General features: G+C 36.0%; 1 protein-coding gene across 7 annotated transcripts in view; it reads right to left on the reverse strand.

Moving 5' to 3' along the window:
- Positions 1-2,873: 2,873 nt before the first annotated feature.
- Positions 2,874-19,886, reverse strand: part of PDE1A (phosphodiesterase 1A) — a 329,787-nt gene continuing 312,774 nt past the window's right edge. For 6 of the 7 annotated variants that reach the window (XM_043577217.1, XM_043577216.1, XM_043577219.1 and 3 more), the window contains 2 exons: positions 8,554-8,670; positions 2,874-5,448 (listed from right to left, as the gene is read on the reverse strand). In XM_043577217.1, the coding sequence (XP_043433152.1) occupies positions 8,597-8,670 (74 nt within the window). In that variant the 3' untranslated portion in view covers positions 2,874-5,448; positions 8,554-8,596. The remainder of the gene's footprint in view (positions 5,449-8,553; positions 8,671-19,886) is intronic. The other variant, XM_043577218.1, reaches the window with a different exon arrangement.

The following is a 19,886-nucleotide window of genomic DNA, read 5'->3' on the forward strand; positions in this document are numbered from 1 at the left end:
CGCTGATCTCCCCAGACCTCCTAGGGAGGCAAACCCCACCCCCCACCACCCCCACCACCCCCCACCCCCCCGGGGGAAGCTGCAGTCCCTGGGAGTGACTGCTGCCGGCACAAGCATCCTCATTCTTCTACTCTAGGGTCCTGAGCAACTTGGATCTGGGGGGGTGGGGAGGAGGGGTGGGGAAGCCCTGTGTAAAGCCAGGACAGGCCTGTGGGCCAAAAAGGCCTCGTGGCCTGTTTTTGTCTGACGCCCCACCCCACAAGCTGAGAATCACTTTTACATTTTTAAAGGGTTACAAAAGAAAGGAAGGAAAAGGAGGAAGAAGAAAAAATGTTGAGGAAAGAAGAGAAGGAGGAGAAACACTGTAATGGAATGTGGCCTCCAAAGCTGAAGTGTTCCCTGTCTCATCCTCTGCAGAAAGTTTGCTGACGACTGGTGTAGACGAGGAGAAACTGTTTTTGCAGAGAAGAAGCAATAGGTCCAATGAACTAAGGAACAGAAAAGAAAGAGAGAAAAGAACTGAAGGCAGAGAAGCCAAATATGGAGCACAAGGAAGACAGTCAAGGTGTAAACAATGCAATGCTCTTTGAAGAGAAAGACGTGGGGCTACAGCGTTTACACAAGTAGATTGTTTTACGGCAGTTGGCCCAAGCACCATGCTGTAGTGAGTTCTCAACAACGGAGGAACTCCCAGTCTGTCCAGTTCAGCCGTCTCTCAGGGGTTGGTTTGGTGTCATTTTTGAGAGTAGTGACACGATGAAAGCATGAACTCTGGAGCCTCTTGTCTAGAGTGGAGAAAAACCACCTCATGTTTGAACGCTCTGTGGGCATTTAGATTCATCTTCCTAAAATTTAGTTATTGTCATAAACAATGACATGTACAGGAATCACCCAGGTATCTTCTTAAATGCCAATTCCAGTTTAGTAGGTCTGGATGGGGCCAGAGAGCGTTTACTTCTAAGAAGTTCCCAGGTGGGCAGTGGGGGCCACACTTTAAGTAGCAAAGGTCTGTCTGAACACCAGTAGGTTATTTGAAGAACACGCTTTTCAGGCCACTTATTAAGCATGCAAAATAATTCTGTCCACAGAAATCAAAGGCACCTTCTGTGCTATAATATATGATTCAACTGTTCTCCAAAGCACACCACTCTCGATGTTGGTCACTTGGAATTCTGCTCACTCCAAGTGGTAGGTTTTAAAGACAAGTACCTGGATATAGAATGAAAGGGAGAATGGAATAAAGGGGAGAAAAGACAGGCAATGGATATGGTGGGTGAAGTGAACAGAGGCAGTCTAGCTTCATGGTTTGGGGACTCACACTCCCTTCGACTTCAAATCTGGACTCTTTCCCTGATCAGCTGTGTGATCTCACACAAATTATTTCACCCTCTGCCATGACTCCTCACCCACAGCTGGGGATAACAATTTCTTAAAGAGTACTTATGGGAGTAAAAGAGACAATGTCAGAAAATAATGTAATGCCACAGTGAGACTATAATAAACACTAAATAATTGTAATGTTTAATTATCAGAGATAAAAAATATATATCAGCTTCAGATTCAAAGGAAGCTCTCCAAACATTACAAGAGTTAAGCAAATAGCCTAGAAATTTATTAATGTTACTAAAGGATAAATGGCGCCTAAAGGAGTTTTAAATATACAGTGTTGGTCCATATATATAGGACTTGTATCTTAAATATTTGGGATTCTCTCCGAAGTAATAACATGTATATAACGTGGGACATTATTAGCTGTTTCTTTTTTACTCTAAACTATATATTGTCTTTATTGCTCAAGTCTTGTACTAAATGGTAGATAAGCTTTGTAATATTTAGAAAAGCAATTAGAGGACCAGAGGCTTCATACAGCTTCCAAAGAAGATATGTATTTTATATCCACAATGTATTTCAGAACTAAAATATGGCCTTTAAGAGCTTTTTGCTATGACATGGAAATTTACCAGGGAATCACATTTAAAATAAAAGTTCAGTCAAATGTCATATATCTGATGACTAGATACATTTTTATGTTTTAATTGAGTGATTTGGCACTGTGGAGCCAGAGTCTCAGAGGTGACACGGATTGTACCAATTACTCTTAATTCATTTAGTTGACACTCTCTAGGTCTGCACCTTAATTCGATGTTCTTTGCTTTTTTATTACTCTCAACTGTTACCTTATCCACATGGTTCTTCTTCACACAGCTTTCCTTTCCACTGTGCTTCTGCTCCGCCCCACAGAGATGTAGTAGAAAGAAAAAGGGGTTGTTGGTGACAGAGAGACCTAGAAGCAAATCCAGTCTGGAGTCCACCATTTGGGACCTGCATGGCCTAAATGAGGCTGTTTCTCTGAAAGTTGATTTCCCTACTCAGGTCAATACACACTTTGCTGGATTATTGAGAATTAGAGATAATATGTGTTAAGTGTTTACACAGAGGCTGCTCATAGAAAATAGGCAATGAACATGAGCTTTGCTATTATTTAAGTATCAACTCATGTGCAAGCTGTTCTAAGTCTTCTTAGAAGCCCTGAAGATGGATGCAATTTTTACCCTCCTTAATATCCACAGGTGCATTTTACTTGCACCTGGTTACTTTTCTATGTGGCATTTTGGTTATTTATGTGTATGAATTATCTCTGCTATAAGATATGAAGTTTATAGAGAAAAGATTCAGGGTTCCAGATTCCTATATGCAACACGCATCTAGCCAGGAGGTTGCAAATAATAAATGTTCAATGAATTATTCTATTAAAGAAAGAGCAAAAATCATTTTCTGACAGAACGCATACCAAAACTCACATCTATCCGGTATTCCTGATTTCTCCAACTTTTCAATGCCCCACCAAATTGAATTATATCAGACACCAAATGTTTCACAATATTTTCCCTCAAGTATGATTTATTTAACAATCATATGTAATAGGAAATACAGAGAACTACAGTAGAATAAAAACACAAGAATTGTAGCTTGTCAAGTTAAAAATTAAAACAGCTACTGGTTAAATAAAAAGGCGCATGAAATTGTTGAATATATGTTGTGGAGCTGAGGATAAAAATGCAAAGCAGGACATTCAAGATGCAGCGGCCTGACTCATTGACCCTCTCACCCATCCCTGGTGTTTGCAGGGGGATGGGCACTAGTAACCTCCACGCCCACTCCCTCTAGTCAGCACTAGTTAGTAGCCCTCTTGGAAGAAAAGAAAGAACAAGGGAAGCGAACAGGGGAGGGGAAGGAGGGAATGGAGAAAGGAGGGGAGATTAGAAAAGGAAAAAGCGTATCAACAGCGTGACAATTCTTCTGAAGTGGAGCGTGTTTTCTCCACTCCCTCTGGAAATTCAGTCACAGTGCTTTATAAGTTAAATAACCTGGGAAATTAGGTGAAAGCCCATATACAGACACTGATGAATTCATTATATTTCTCAATTTTTGTTTTCGTAACAAAGCCTATAGATCTTAAAGTATCAATAGGAACAAAATAGACAAGTTTCCTATGACAATTGAGAAGCGATGTTTCAATTTACTTCTCCCTGGAGAGATTCTCTAGCTTTCCCGAAAGACAACTGGCTCAAATAAGAACAAAAGTAATTACACTTCCCAGATAGTCAGATTCTATTTTAAATGCAGAATATTTTCTAGCTGGTAAATAGCTACTTTTAAAAAGACTTTGAAAGCAGTAGTTATAATGTCTTCATAAATAGAAATAAAAAGTCCATTTTTTTAAAAGACAAAAAGTCACCATGATGTACATATCTATAAATTTCCCCCAACATATCATCATAGATCAATTTGTACTGCTTACATTTAAAATATCAATTGCATTATAATGTCTATGATACAATTCAGTTATTTAGCTCAGTTCTACACAAGATTCAGGTGAAACAAAAATTAAGGACCTTATTCACAGAACATTTAAAAGCATTTTATGCACAGTCTATGCATAAATATATCTTAAATTAGAATGATGCATACCTAATATGCATATAGAATATGGCTTACACATTAAAGGAGATCTAAGTTGTGGGTTATAAAATCCCACCACTCAGACTTAAAAGCTTCTGATTCTATCAATTTCTAAAATATTGCTTAGCATCATGGAACCCAGGAAAAAAGCAGGTGCAACAGAAAACTCATTGGATGGATGGACCCTCCTTCACTTTATTCTTTAATTGATGGCTACTCTTGTTTTTTTCCATTCAGTTTCTACCTTTCACAAAGACAGATTCATCGCAGGATCATCGACGTGTTCGCACAGTGAAAAGTTACAACACCTAATTGTGCTTGACTTCTCTTGTCAGCTAATAACAAATAAAAGTAGTTCTTCAGTTTGGAGCAAAGGAAGGGCTCTGCACATGCTCAGGCAAAACATGACAAGGAAGCAGAGTCTCCAAGAATTGCAGTTCGTTTCTGTGTAGGAAAATTATAAAGTCACACCCAATACTATTATCTTATTATCTGTACAGAAAAGTGTGGGCTTCCATCTTCATAGATATTTTTGAGTACAGACACACACACACACACACACACACACACACTTCTTGTCACTTATCCCTTGGCCTGTAATATATTTTGTCGTGTCCTAATGGGATCAACACCCCAGAAGGCAAATTCCATTCTGAGCACTAACATCTGTCTCCAAAAATGGCTGGAGGTTCTTGTTATCCCAGAGCATAGGTAATGTGTGACTTGCATTGTGATGACGCCCGTGTGGGTGACGTATCAGTGCTCTGAAACCACAGAGATGGAGGCAAGTTGGTCCACTGCTTCCAGGGACAGGTTTCACTGCAGTTTCCCAGCTTGACAGTTACCATGAAGTGGTCATTAGGTCGTGGGACCAGGGTAAAGCTCCAGTGTCATCATGGGACTTCAACCACAGCTTCTGAACAGCTCCACCCCTCATGCTGTTCCCATGTATTTAAAAGTGGGACAATCTAGCCTGCTCTTCAGAGCTACAAAAAAATCTTTGCCCATAATTTTGTTTTGCTTTCCTTTTACTTAAAAATCTTGAAATATTTGTAATTACACAACTCTGCATAAAACAATACATGAAAGTTAATTTTAAAAATGCCTCATCTTTTGCACATATATCACAGTCACCTATACTATTACCGGTTCAAAGTGATGACAATTTTAAACTATCCAACTTTTGTCTTAAAAATTTCCTTAACTTGATTGAAAAAGTTGGATGAAAACAACCAACACATTTCCTCCAAGACTGTCTTTTGGAGGAAAGACAATGGCAGAAGCACTGACCAAGAAAAATGGCAACTTTGAATGTGTTTGGCCAGAGTTACTAGCTCAGAATTTATGTTCTTCTTATTAGTTCCTTATATAGGAGTCCATTAAAATGGCCTGATCCACGTGTGTGTTGAAAAGGAGAACATCACTTTGTGGAAAGTTGAGGATTTAGGATGTTTTTGTCCCGTTCTCATTATCCTGAAATAAAATCTAAATGAAAATGAAGATCATGTTTTAGTCATATACATGCATCAATTACTGTGTGGTAATATCACATTGGGCTTCATATACCTTGTCAGAAATAAAGGATTTATCAGTATATAATAGATACTTGTTTTATACCCATTGGAATTCCTGTTATTGTGTGTGTGTGTGTGTGTGTGTGTATGTTTTATTTCTTTAATTCCAGCAAAAATTTGGATTCCTTGGGTCAGAAGTCACAAACTCAAGTAGCTAAAAACAAGCCTGGAAGGCAGTATAAGTGAGGTAAGTGGGCCTGTGTGAATGTGAAACCAGTAGAGTCACAAGGACTCTGGTGAACTAATGAGCGTAAGTCCTGCTTAAAGATATTCAAAAAGATATTTCAAATCAGTGTGGAAGTCAAACAAAGCAAATGCAAAACTAAATCTAGACCACAACACATTAGGTTTTGACCTCTTCTTGGACAGTACACGCAACATTAAAGGGCAGTTCCCTCTTGGTAGGAAGAGGGAACACTTCCCTCCCAAAGAGTACCAAATCTGATATTGGTTTGCTTTTGAAGTGCCAGAAACCTCTGATATATCCTTCAAAGAAGACGATATAATAAATTATATGTCCGCACCTTTTAAAATCTTTTGAAATAATAAAGCAGCAATGCATTGTACATCCAATTCCAATCTCATTCACTTGAATTAACAAAATCATTTTCAAAAAGTAAGCAAAACAAAATAGTTTTGTGGATAGAAATTTCTTAGAAATAGTAGTGAAGTTATACAACAGTGTTACAAGTAGATTTCAAAGGTTGATTTCTTGCTCTAAGTGTAGTGTTGCACATTGATTTATGGGGTTTCATCATGGTGCACGTTGAATTAGACGTGTTTCCTGGGAAAGTATCTCATACCGGGGCCCACACACTGAGAATGCAGCAGGCAATGGCTCTCAGAGATATATCCAGGCTTCCATAAGATCTAAATTTTCCATGATGGCTGCCAGTGAAAGAGTAGCTATAGGTCACAAAGAAGGTGTGGTTAATATGCAAACTAGGAGCCTGTAGGCAAAATCTGACCTTCACACATATTTATTTTGGTTTACATAGTGTTTCAAAAAGTTTTTGAGTCAACATTAAAAATGGAAAGATTTTTTCCTAATTTGTGCATGGTGAAAATATGTTGGATGCAAAGACTGGCTAGCTGCAGCCTTTAGTCAGGTGTGCTGTGCCCTTTCTAGAAGTTTCCAAGGCTGACCACTGCTCTCACCCTTCTAGACAGTGGGCCTGAGTCATAGTTACCAGTTGTCACCACTCCTGTTGGTTTTTTACTTCCCTTATATTAGAGACCCGCCTATTTCTTGAAGGCATATAAATTTCACCTATTGAAGGCCATGATTTCTGGAAGATTGTGTTCCAAAGGCAGAGTTTTCTCTAATTGAGAGGAAAACTACAGGATTTAGTTAGTGCTGATGGGAAAAAAAATGTCTAACAGCTTGCCTGAGTTTAAATACCACTGTTTAGTTTGAGTGGGTCTCAAATCTTTCCAGCTTTGGAGACTTTTTAGTTGAAAAACAAAAAAAGAGGCTTCAGTAACTGCCAGTTGAATCCCATTGAAGTCTTTTACTGACGAGATGCCAGAATTTTATAGATAATTTTTTTTTTTGCCTGAGACATCTTCATAGCTTAAATAGTCAGCTTTACAAATGTACTGGTGACCTGTGTTTCCTACACACAATTTTTGGAAAATATTCATAAATATTCCAGTTCCATATCATAAATACATAAGAAATGCTGATTTTTAACTTTTTTCTTTTGAAGCTACTTAGTGTGCACTGGTCATCGAGTAGGAATGAAGACTCTTGCTTAATTTTGTTTAACTCAGTTTTCTAATGGAATTTATTCAACAGAAACCTTTTTGTACTTAAAACATCTATAAATACTCCACTGAATTTAGTTTTTCCTAAAACATACTTTGAGGGTATGTTGTATGTCATCAGAACTTAAGGACTCTTCTGAAACAGCTGTGAGCTCTAAAGTAATAAATTTATAGTTTGGATGGAGGGATGAAAAGAAATTGCTGTAGCTAATATGAGACAATGTGTTAAAATTGTTAAATGTAGACATACATCGGTTTTACTTGCTGAACACCCACTTTGTGGGCTTGATATCTACCCAAGCTTCATACGTAAAATAGGAATCACAACCACCGACTCTGAAATTGTTAAGAGAACTAAGTGAGATACTATATATGTAAGATGTTGATCACAGTGACGGATACTTGATAGTTGGTATTAAGGAAACTGCTATCAAGAAAAGACAGTCTTACAACCAACTCAAGAATACTGAGAGATAAATCATCTTAAAATCTAACCACAGTTTAACTCTTTCATATCTAAAGCAACATGTGAGGAGCTACTGATAACATTTCAACGACTTGGTATATGGCACTCAGCATTTTCTCTCTTGCGGCCATCACCCCCAAGAACAGGACTCGTTATAGCACGTGGGATTTCTTACTTTTTAAAGGAAACACTAAGACATCTCCACTATAATTACACAACCTTCCCTTCTAACAGCTTGCACTTCCTCTGTAGGCCCAAGACAATGGTTCTCAACTGTAGTGTACAGAATTACCAACAGACGGGATTATTAAAAATTCAGATTTCCAAGGCATCATTCCCAGAGTTATAATTCAACCTATGATTTAGTAGGTCAAAATCAGACCCCAGAAGCTGAATTAAAAAAACACTGATGCAAACAAATGTCTATAGATTTTAGCAAATATTGATGTCTGTTTCATAATATGTACTTGCTTTGTTATCACCCAATGTGAACATTCATATTTCCTACGTGAAGTAGGAAGAGAAATCAGGATTAAACCTCTCCACAGCCTCCAGATTATTAATTTAAAGGATTAAAAGGTCTCACTAAGTATAATTTTTATTGATGAACAAATTAAATTCTTTGAAAAAGTAAATATTTAAGATTTTGCTTCAGAAAACAGGAGAGACTTTTTTTTTTTAAAGATTCCAGGAGGGCATTGAAATAAGGTAACTTTGCCTCTAATGATATCTACAAGCCATTCATTTCAAAAATTATGTTTCTTGCCTAAAAAATAAAATTACCTCTCATGTTTAACATGACAGAAGCCTTTAAGGTACTTCAAACCTATGAGTGTGTATCAGCATGTTTTTCCTCAGCATTTACTAGGTCTTCTGAGTTCTTATGAAGATCAGGTTCACCTAAAACACAAGCAAACAGATGAACGGAAACAAAATAAGCCTGTGGAAAAAAAACCTCATGAAGTCAGGAATCTGAAGCAAATAGTGAGTGTTGAAGACTCCATTTTGCAATGGGTTTTGTGGCACATTTCTCCACGGTTACCAAACACGTTCTTTTCAGACTGTGCATTTAAAGAGCACAGCAGGTCACACTGTGGTAGTTACACAACGTCATGAAGTTGTAGTTTAATCTGGTAATACAGAACTGAAACTCATGAGACATGCTTAAACATCTACTAAGTCAAACATAAAAATTGTGCATGTTTTTTTCTTGATATTTTTAAATCAAAACATGTTGTTTCAAACAACCCTTCTACTGATCAGTGTCCTTTACCATACATGGCTTAGTTGCTATGAATTTGAACACATGACTATTAGAGAATAGTAATTTTTAAGATAAGACATAATCTTCCAAAACAAACTAATGGAATTTACAGTCTCTGAATCACTCACCATTTATATATACCTTGAAGAAAAAAATTAACATGGAAAATATGCCAACATTTCTAGAGAGGTTGCCTAGAATCTAATCTATCAAAAATAAAAATATAAAGCAGAAATGTACAGAAAGAAGAGTCTTATTATATGGAAAAGAAAGTAAATAAAATAAGCAATTTCAATTTTGAGCCAATTACTCAAAATACCTTAATATTCAGGAAATAGTCATATATGATGGCATGTTCTTTCTATTTGAACTTAGATAAAAAAAATACTAACAAGTTAAGCATCACACCAGTTATCTTTGAGATAATTCCTTTTATATATACTGTAAGACTGTGTCATCTCAGTTGCAACAGATTTTTTACTGAGGTTATAAAATTAATGAACATATAAGACTTATGGGGTGTTTTCATGAAGCAAAATTATTTTGTCTCCTGCTTTCTTTTTAAAACACTCAAAAAGGGAAAGTTATCTTCTGTCCCAGGATGAAATTTTCAGGTAGTGTCATGACTTTTGCAATCATTCTTGCATAATATAAACATTGCCTGATCACGTGAAGTCGCCCAAATCTTAACCAACATTAGAAAGTCTTGTCACCTATATTGCACATCAATCTTAAAACAAAGATCAAAGATCATAGAAGATCCCTTTCCAACCTTGAGTTTGTGGCAGAGTCCAGAAATGGTGTGCGTTTGGGGACACATGGTTGATATTTCTTTCTGGGTCATTCTTCCCCAATTGGCCACCTTAACTCCTGAGCTGGAGCAAGGGAGAGAAAGGGCTGAAAGGAAAAGCCAAGCTTCTACTCGACCAGCACACTGTAGGATGGCTCTGCACTCACTAGACCTGGCAGGTGTTGAAAACTAATTCTTCTATGAGCACATTCATGGGCTCTTCAGGGACTCTTTGCCAGGGACCATGGCTGGAGACATCTCACCACCTTGCAATGGGCACATGAAACTCTGGTTATTTACAATGTTGACAGCCCCCTGGAAATTTATAGTTGCATCTTTAGCTTCCGTGTGCTAAGGTCCTTTCATCCTTCCAAATAGGGATGGGCCACATCTGAATCACATGAAACACTCACGAAGCAACTGTTGCCATAAATTACTTGAGGAAAGACTGAAACCTACATAGATTCCCCTCATTTTGCTCATCTGTCACCAGCTAACCCTTTAGATCTCATGTTTAAACGAAACTCCATTCCCAATATCTCCTGAGGGTCCTGGTGCAGCTCCCTTCTCTTGATTTGAGGTAGAGGGAAGCATTTCTACATCTCTCCCAATAGCTGATAGCTCGTTAAAGAAATTCTACTCACAAATCCTTTTTCAACCATTAACAACCTGACCCTTTCATTTGTTTGAGTTGGGTAAGGATTATAAGCATCCTATAATTGGCTTTGAATCTTCTTTGAAATTCCTATCTCACAGATTTTATTTCTGACATTTTAGACTCATGGCTTAAACTTCTGATTTAGTATTCTGTTACTTAGGACTAAATTAGAACAGAACAGAATGAAAAGAACAGGCTGAATTAAAAGAGGAATATAAGTAATTCTCTGGTTCTCAAAATTTTGAGAAAAACTTTTACAATGGGCAAAAAACACTAAGGAAAAGGAACTTACCAGTAATGAAAGAGTGGATATGGAACAAAATCACCAAATGGTAACAATACAGCAATTACAAGCTAAAATTCTTGTTAAAACCAGTCTATATGTATTCTAACATGAATGTGTTGTTATATTATTTGTTTATTAAATCATATGTGATCTAGGTAACAAAGAATATAAATTAATGAGTAAGAATGACAAATTTTATTATTATTAATAGTAATATTAACAGCAGCAGCAAAAAGAGTAGTTAACATTTAGGGAATATTTACTCTGTGCTAAGCACTATGCTAAATGCTTCATACATTTTATCGTTTAATCTCCCCAACAATTTTTATTACCCAAGTTTATATATCAGCTAATGAGCAGAGCTAGGCATTCAACCCCAGAGTCATGTACTTCACTACTAAACCAAAGGGTTTGGTTGCACAGTGCTAACTCCCAGACCCAAAGGGGCAAATTTCTATTGGATTTGAAAGAGTGAAAGCATTCCTTGTTGCCTAAACAACAATGGCAGAGGTTCAAGTTGAGAAGTGTAAACATGCTATTTTTCATTTTCCTGCTCTGACAAGCTATTAGGATTCAAAATTCAGTTCTTCAGAGATGAATAATTTGATAGCAAGAATTGTGAGAAGCATTTTCTAAAGAATAAAACTCTTTTTACTGCCACTCTGTGTAGTAAAACCTACAGGAGACAGACTAAGAAGGACTCAGATGCCAAATCCTATATTCAGGGGAATTTCAAAGCAAAGTGCTGCAAGAAAGAATCAAATGTTTTCTTGTTATACCATGGAGGAGAGATAATAGAGATTTGTGACTCCAGGAGCAATAAGAAAGTATTCAATTTAAAATTCAACACAAATATGTGACTGAGGTGCCTATTCTTAAAAAACCAAAAGTTGTAAATTAGTGAAAACCCTATTATAATTTTTGTCTTGATGATTTCCGACTCTCCACCCTGCAACACTATAGTCAACCATCCACTGTAGATGTTAAGGATCTCAAATTGCACTGTTTTCCCTGTATATTCATCCACACCAAGAGCAATGAATTGTTTCTAACCTGCAACTAACCTGAAGACTGCAAACATCACAAGTTTCTTAATTTTTAGTGTTTATGATCCAATTCTTTAGTGAAGAGAAGACTGTTTTTGTATGAGTTTCCATCTAGAGAAGAGTCAGGAAAGCGTATGTCCTTTGACTCTGTTCTTCATTTTTCCCATGGAGACAAAAACCACTTGAATCTGCATCAAGCTGAATACATAATTATCAGCAATTAGATACCTGCTAAGAAAGCATATTCGGCAAATATTGGTGGTATGCATATTCCAAAATTCTAGGAGTCTTTAGATGTCCCTGATAATAGACTATAAACATTATTTGACAAATTTGTAGACTGGTTGAATTGGGGATACCAAAACCCCAAACAAGTAATTTTTTCCTCCATCTTATTTAGCTTTAAGTCATAAGTCTTAGAGGGCTTATGACTTGGTAGCTATCTTGATTAAGGTTCAAAAATCAGCCAAAATAGAAATCAGTCTCACATATCTAGCTATCCTTTAACCTGGGATGAAAAAGGTTAGTGTTCTTTGAAAATGCCTTCCATGCTACTTTCTTTCCTCTCCTATGTACATGCTCCTATCTAACTTAGGCTGGCTACGATGAGAGGCTATTTGAAAGGATGTGTGAAGAGTGTCTCATCTACTTGTTTTTTTTTCTTTAAGTAGTAGTGAAATAAATTGCTTCTCTTGGTCATAATGCAAATTGTTCCTATTAAAGTACGCTTATAAATTGTAAATACATGCTTTAAAATAAAAGCACTTTAAGCAATTAGTCACACAGCACTTTATTGATCCACAACATTTAGCTAGAATTGTGGGGAGTAGTACAATCTCTAATCTATAAAGACTCATATAACAGGATTAGCCTCATGATGGAGGTGAATTTATTTAAAATAAATCATAGGTGCTTTATCATTTCTACACTACTAATGCCAAAACTATTATCTTATTCTTGTTGAATTCCTTTGATGAGATTTCTATTTCTTACCAATGTCTCTGGGTTTTCTTTAATCAGCAGACTTGCTCGGCATATGTTATAGAAGCCTAGCCCAAGATGGAAGGATGGGAACGTAGGACTCTTCTGAACGAATCCCACGTCCAGAGTAATGAGTTTATTGTACTGAATTCTTTACTTCCACAAAAATTTCCTGATACAAATAAAAATTAGTCAAAGCTTCCAAGCTCACTCACTACCAATTGTCTTGCTAAAGAATGGGCCTAGGTTGGGTTTTGAAGAGGTTATGGAAATGAAGTTTGAACATCAGATTTTTTGTTTTCACCATTTCTTCTTGAAGGCTTATATTTTAAACTTTAACTGAAGAGATCTCTTGGATTATTTTTTATTTTCCTTATTTTTTCATAATTTCTTCATAGAAATTAAATATATGTAAAAAAAGATACAAAATTTCAGCTATAAATCTTTTTTTGCATGATTTCTAGGAAATCCCTAGATTCCTATAGTTAACAAGGGAACATTATATTAGCCAAACCATGAGCAAGAGTCCCAGAAGGAGTAAACTCAGAATTGAAGAATAATTCATCTAAACTCAGGCATACTTTGAGGAGTAAAAATATTAATGTTAATAGATTCTTTTAGGAAAGAAGTGAATTGCTGTAAACTAAGTTTGATGGGTTAGCTAAAATCTTCTTCTTCTTCTTCTTCTTTTTTGGGGCCTTTAGGTCTGCAGGATACTTAAAAAAAATTTTTTTAAAAGGTTCTATGCCAAGAAAAAATAAAGGCAAGTAACTTAAGTGGCAGAATCCTCAACAGAAAGTATTTAGATAAAGTTTGTTCATGTTCAGCTTTTCAAATTGGGCCACTATACCCACCATTCAGAATAAGCCACTTCATTCCTTCACTCACTCCTGCAGAAAACTGGTTGGATTTGAGACATACTTTGGAGAGATACTCTATAGATAATTTTGATGGATTAATTAATAATGGAAAGGTGAGGGGCATCTGGGTGGCTCAGTCAGTTACATGTCTTTGGTTCAGGTCTTGATCTCATGGTTTGTGAGTTTGAGCCCTGCTTCGAGCTTTGTGCTGACAGCTTGGAGCCTGAAGCCTGCTTCAGATTCTGTGTTTCCCTCTCTCTCTGCCCCTCCCCCACTCATGCTCTGTCTCTCTCTCAAAAATAAATAAACAAAAGTTACAGAGAGGGAAGGAGGCAAACCATAAGAGACTCTTAAATACTGAGAACAAACTGAGGGTTGATGGGGGGTGGGGGAGAGGGGAAAGTGGGTGATGGGCATTGAGGAGGGCACCTGTTGGGATGAGCACCGGGTGTTGTATGGAAACCAATTAGACAATAAATTTCATATAAAAAATAAATAAACATTAAAATTTAAAAAATGGAAAGGTAATAGAAGAGTCAAGATCAATTCACCATACATCAATTCACTTGATATTTTAAAAAAGATTTTACTTTTAAGCAATCTATACACCCAGTGTGGGACTTGAACTCACAACCCTGAGATCAAGAGTTGTATGCTCTACCTACTGAGTCATCCACTTGATTGATGGAATTGATCCACTGCATATTTTCTCATGAGTTAAGCTTTATCTCATATCAAAATTGTTATGATCAAGCAGTGTTTTCCCATAATATACTTCTTTAAGGAGGCCTTCTATAAGATCTCCATGTAGTTTGGAGGCACATATATGAGCCCAGGAGAGTAATAACAATTACTGTAGAAAACACTAAGTTCTAAATACTTTATATGTATAAACTCATCTAATCTTCACAATAGCTCTTGAGATAGACATAAGTTTTCTGATCCTCACTTTAAAAACTGGCAAATTGAAACAGAGAGGTTAAGTAACTTGCTCAAGGTTACATAACAAGTAAGTGATGGGACCAGAATTGAATAGATAGTCTAGGCCCATAGTTCTAGATCCTAACTGTACACTATGCAGCTTTCCTGGGTATAGTTTATTTAATAGCTGCTATGTTTTTGTGTTTCCTTAGTATGAGTTTATGCCTTATCTTTGAAATTAAATATCATGGTAAATGATAGCCTTTTTTTCCAAAGGCAGAGACAGAGAATAAGAATAAAAAAATGTCTTCGTGAAAATATGTTCTTCAATATTAGACACAAGGACAATCTCAGCTAACTAATTAATTGGGGTGTTCCCACTAGTCAACTACAATTAACCATTAGGTCAACTGTTAAGGAATCACAGTAAAGAAGGTATATAAGAGCAGCTTTAAAAACCAACAGGTTTTTCAGGGGGGAAATAACTGGGCTAATCTGACAAATGGAATTATATATTGTACAAGTCATTCTCAAATCCCCCCCCAAAAAAAACAGTATATGAAGCCATTTTACTCTTGCTGTTCACTCCTACTATAATGCAAACACTTTTCAAGGATATCTGTCCCTTAAAATTTTTATCAGTCATGTTTATTTAATGGCAGAGAACTATTAAGACATTTGTTCAGAAAAATGGTAGAATTAATTAAAAAACACAATGAGTTTATGGAAGTCACATTACCTTTATATTACCTAAATACTTTAGGTATTGTGACTTTAGGAAGTCACATTACCTTTATATTACCTAAATACTTGATGTTTTAGAAAAGGACATCAAAGTGAAAATACAAGCTTTATTGCAGATGACACAGTGATTAGATGCTCAAAGAAAATTTATTGACACTCAACATATTATCTCAGTAAGCAGAAATGCTACAAAATGCCATTTAAACCAATATTTGAAAGCATGAAGATGCTGGGGTAGCCATAGCAGTTGAACTACATCAACCAAAGAATTTGTAGCTTTTATTTATGTGGTTAGTGATGCCACTTGTGCAATCTGCAAAAAAACAGGTTCTTTTTCTCTCACAGGGCCAGGTAAATTTCCAGCAGTGGAATGAAATCTCCAAGTCTTGGTCACATTAGAGCTGCCACCATGCGTGAGGTATTGTTTAAGGATGTTTACTGATCAGGAAAAGTTAATGCTTTGAATTGGTTTTTGCTTCTGAAAAAAAGGATACTCATTTAAAAAACCTTGAGACAATATTATCTAAGAGTTGGAATAATTAAACTGTACCTTAGCATTTATAATTATCCATGTTTGTAGGAATTGTGGAAAAATTAAGAAGATAAATATAATTGATATTTTTTCTTAATTTTCAATATATTTTACTTTTGCTCCTAAAACCTTTTGTGACTTTTGCACTTATCAGTAGTGATACTCAAATGATTCTTTTTTTTTAACTTTTTTTAGTTTTTTAATTTTTATTTATTATTGAGAAAGAGAGAGTCAGAGCATGAGTGGGGGAGGGGCAGAGAGAGAGGGAGACACAGAATCCTGAAACAGGCTCTAGGCTCCGAGCTGTCAGCACAGAGCCCAACATGGGGCTCGAACCCATGAACTGCGAGATCATGACCTGAGTTGAGGTCAGACACTGAACTGACTGAGCCACCCAGCCCCCCCCCCTTTTTTTCTATTTCAACTTATTTTTTTTCACCATTTGATTTATTGCCTAAAAAGCTGGGGTTCTAAGGAGCTCAATTCTAGTTGATTTCAAGTAGAGCAGATACCCTCCGAATCTAATAAGAAGCTATCTTGAAGGATATTAATATTGTCTACTAACAAATAGTATACAAGTATTAGGATATAGGATTATATTATATAAAGAAATAATATGGAATCTGTGACTTATTTTAAAAATAAAAAATATAATTATACTTCCTTTTCTTTTATCTTCTTCCTAGTAATGTATTTTAATAATCCTAACAAAAAATCAAATTCTTTGAAGAAATACAGTTAGAGGGACCAATGCCCTTATGTAGGTAATAACTTGACTTTCAGGTACAACTGCACTCTATCAATCCTTAATCTACTGAGAAAGCATTGAGAAAATCATTAAGCTTTTCTTATGTGTGTATCTCATAAGTTATGGTCATGTACAACATAATCCTATTTTTTATAATTTAATATAAATATCATAAGTAATTTCCTTAACTCAGAAACATTTGGTAAGCTCATAAACACTATGACAAAGTATAGGAAGACATTTTTGGCTGAATATGGGTTTCAGAGCAATTCTTAACTCATTGGAGGTTAAGTTTCTTCCCTTTACTATTTATAAGACTTTATATTGACTATGTCTCTAGTTTAAGAGAGTTATAGAAATATATTTTTAAGGAAAAGAATATCGTACACTGAAAACATATACTGAAACATAGATACTGACATAGGACTTACTTATATTTATTCATTTGTATATAAATGCAGCATAAACTCTGTGTCTGAACCAATATATGTCCTAAATTCTGAGTGATCCAACTAAAACGATGGTAAAGACAGAATTAGCTGAAATTGTTAAGCATAACAATGAAATAGTGCTCAAGAAAGAAAAACAAATGCTTTGTGACACTCACTAAGGACCATCCGAGTGCCCTTCACAAAACAAAAAGAAAAAGAGGCATGCCTTGGATGGAGAGGATCAGTGGAACCGTCTGGAAATAACTTCTTATATCCTGACTACATCCAACTATGGATAAAATCTCAAAGTTGTCCCAAGATAAATCGGCTTCATTTCCAAATTAAGTAAAGAGCATATCATACCACTTGTGCTCCTACCAATACAGCTCTCACCTCTGCTTGTCCTCATCCCAGTACCCAGGTGAAACCATTTCTTCATCATCCCTGAGCCAGCTCAAAATCACTAGAGATGCAAGCCTGCTCCTTCCACCTTCCTTCTAACTTCTATTGTCCATGTAAATACAAGCGGAGAGTTCACACACACTTCAACAATATCACTTTAAAGTGCCCCTAAGTTCTGCTGCTGTTACAGTTTCTCTATCAACTAACAGGTTGGGCAAGACTTCTGCTCTGGAAGAAAATTTAGAAAATGTAAATAAACCAAACTGTCACAACCAGCTTCTAGAGGATGATCTAGAAACTATCCAGAAGGTTACTGGCTTTGATTTGAGATGAATGAAGCACAAATCCCAGTCTTTTCCAAAACTAAGTGTATGGATTTAGACAATTTAAGTTCTCTGAGCCACAGTTTTATCAGAGTACAACTCCTACCTCGTGAGGTTGCTGTAATAAATGTATAAATGACCCATGGGAAGGTAAATAATGTAAAATTTCACTCCCAAATTCATAATTTTCAACATTTTAAAACAAAAATGTCTATGGGATATAAGTACACATTTGAAAGCTCATGGGATCAGTTGTGTTGAGATAAAAATTATGCTACTCTGGGATAAGTTTTCACAAAAAGTTGTTACTTCTTTCTGGATTTACTACTGTCATGATACTATTTTCTGTGTATTATATGAAACTGAAAAGGAATGAGGAAGATCCATATGTAATATGTGTACAAACCTGTAATTTGGACAATTTACATGCCCCTCAGAGACCTCAGTTTTCACATTGGTAAAATGGTGATAGTACCTAAATCACAGGGCTGTTTGGGGCGCCTGGGTGGCTCAGTCTGTTAAGCATCTGACTTCAGTTCAGGTCATGACCTCACGGTTTATGGGTTTGAGCCCCACATCAAACTCTATGCTGACAGCTCAGAGTCTGGAGCCTGCTTCAGATTCTGTCTTCCTCTCTCTCTGTCCCTCTCCCACTTGCTTTCTGTCTGTCTGTCTCTCTCTCAAAAAAAAAAATAATATTAAAAAAATTAAAAAAAAAAGAACTCAGTATATTGCCTGGCAAATAAATGTGTACTTAGTAGGAAACGAATCTGCATTCTATTTAGCATTAATACCAACATGATTATAAAAATCACTTACCATATATACTGTAATATACAATATTGCATTTTAAGATATTTAAGATACAAAGAACAAATATAAAGTTTAATAATGAACCTATCTCAATATATTAAAATGTCATGTTAATCATAATGTAAATTTTATCTTTCAAAAATTTTAATACTTTCCCATCATTTTTAAATATTTCCTTATTTCTGGTGGGAAAATCTTCAATTTTGTGTTTTAATTTTTCAAGCAATATTACAAGACCTATTTTGGAAAACGTTTTGTTTCCTGTTGAGAAATCTATGAAATTTTCTAGCAAAATTGATTTTAAATGAACCTGTTTGACTAAAATATATTCAATACATTTCAAATAAATTATAAAATGTGCAAAGATAAGAAAATATTTAACTTATTAGAAACTCATATGAAGGCATAGATACAGTGATTAAGTTTTAAAAAAATGTCCTGATGCTAATAGGAAATAAAGCTTTTTATAGGAATGCTAATGAAGTTGAAGCCTCTAACTGAACCATGGTCATCCAAGACATGCCTAGGTATGTGTGAAGAACTATAGATATCATTTTAGACCGATAGTCAGGCTTTTGTTTTGTTGAATGGGTTCCTTTGAGGCCAGAACTAAACTGTTCTGTGCAACTGAGGGGGTTTTAGTGGCAGAGAGGGGAAAGAGAGGAGCTGAGGTCGTGAATCAAGAGCAATATAAGACTAAAGGTTTTGGAGACAGAACAGAGGTGAGTGGTGACAAAGAGATTTATCTTTTGCTCAGAGGTATAATGTTAAGACAACAAAGCTTTCAATGTGCTTGGAATTTGGAATTATTGGGAGAATATGACAAAGTCTATATTGCACAAAGTAAAATTAGAGCAAGTGAATAGTTTTTGGGTGTCTGAAAACGTTGCAAGTATAGACATTGTGCAGTGGACTTTTGGGGAATACCCCCACATTTAGTTTCCCTTTTTCCATTTGTCAGTTGTTTTTTTCTCTTTTGATATCTTTTAGCTAACAAAAAATATATGGTACAACATAGTGGGTAATGTCATTTCAGTTATAGGGACTCACCACTAAAATCAGAGGTTTATGAAATGGAGTCAATTCTCCTCTACCCAACAGTGACCAAGTTTTTACCTGGCCTTGAGCAGGAACTAGAGATCTAAAGCTGAATATCCCATGAATTCTGTTCTCCAAAAAAACTACCAGCTTTTGTTTGGCACATAGTAGGCCTGGGTAAATATTTTTGTAGTGACTTCATTAGTAGTTCTCAACTTCCTGTCAGGTTCCATTAAAGCAACTTCTTGCTTTAATATGTGTGAAACATTCTAATCACAA

The sequence above is a fragment of the Prionailurus bengalensis genome, chromosome C1 (genome assembly GCF_016509475.1).
Source record: "Prionailurus bengalensis isolate Pbe53 chromosome C1, Fcat_Pben_1.1_paternal_pri, whole genome shotgun sequence".
NCBI lineage: Eukaryota > Metazoa > Chordata > Mammalia > Carnivora > Felidae > Prionailurus > Prionailurus bengalensis.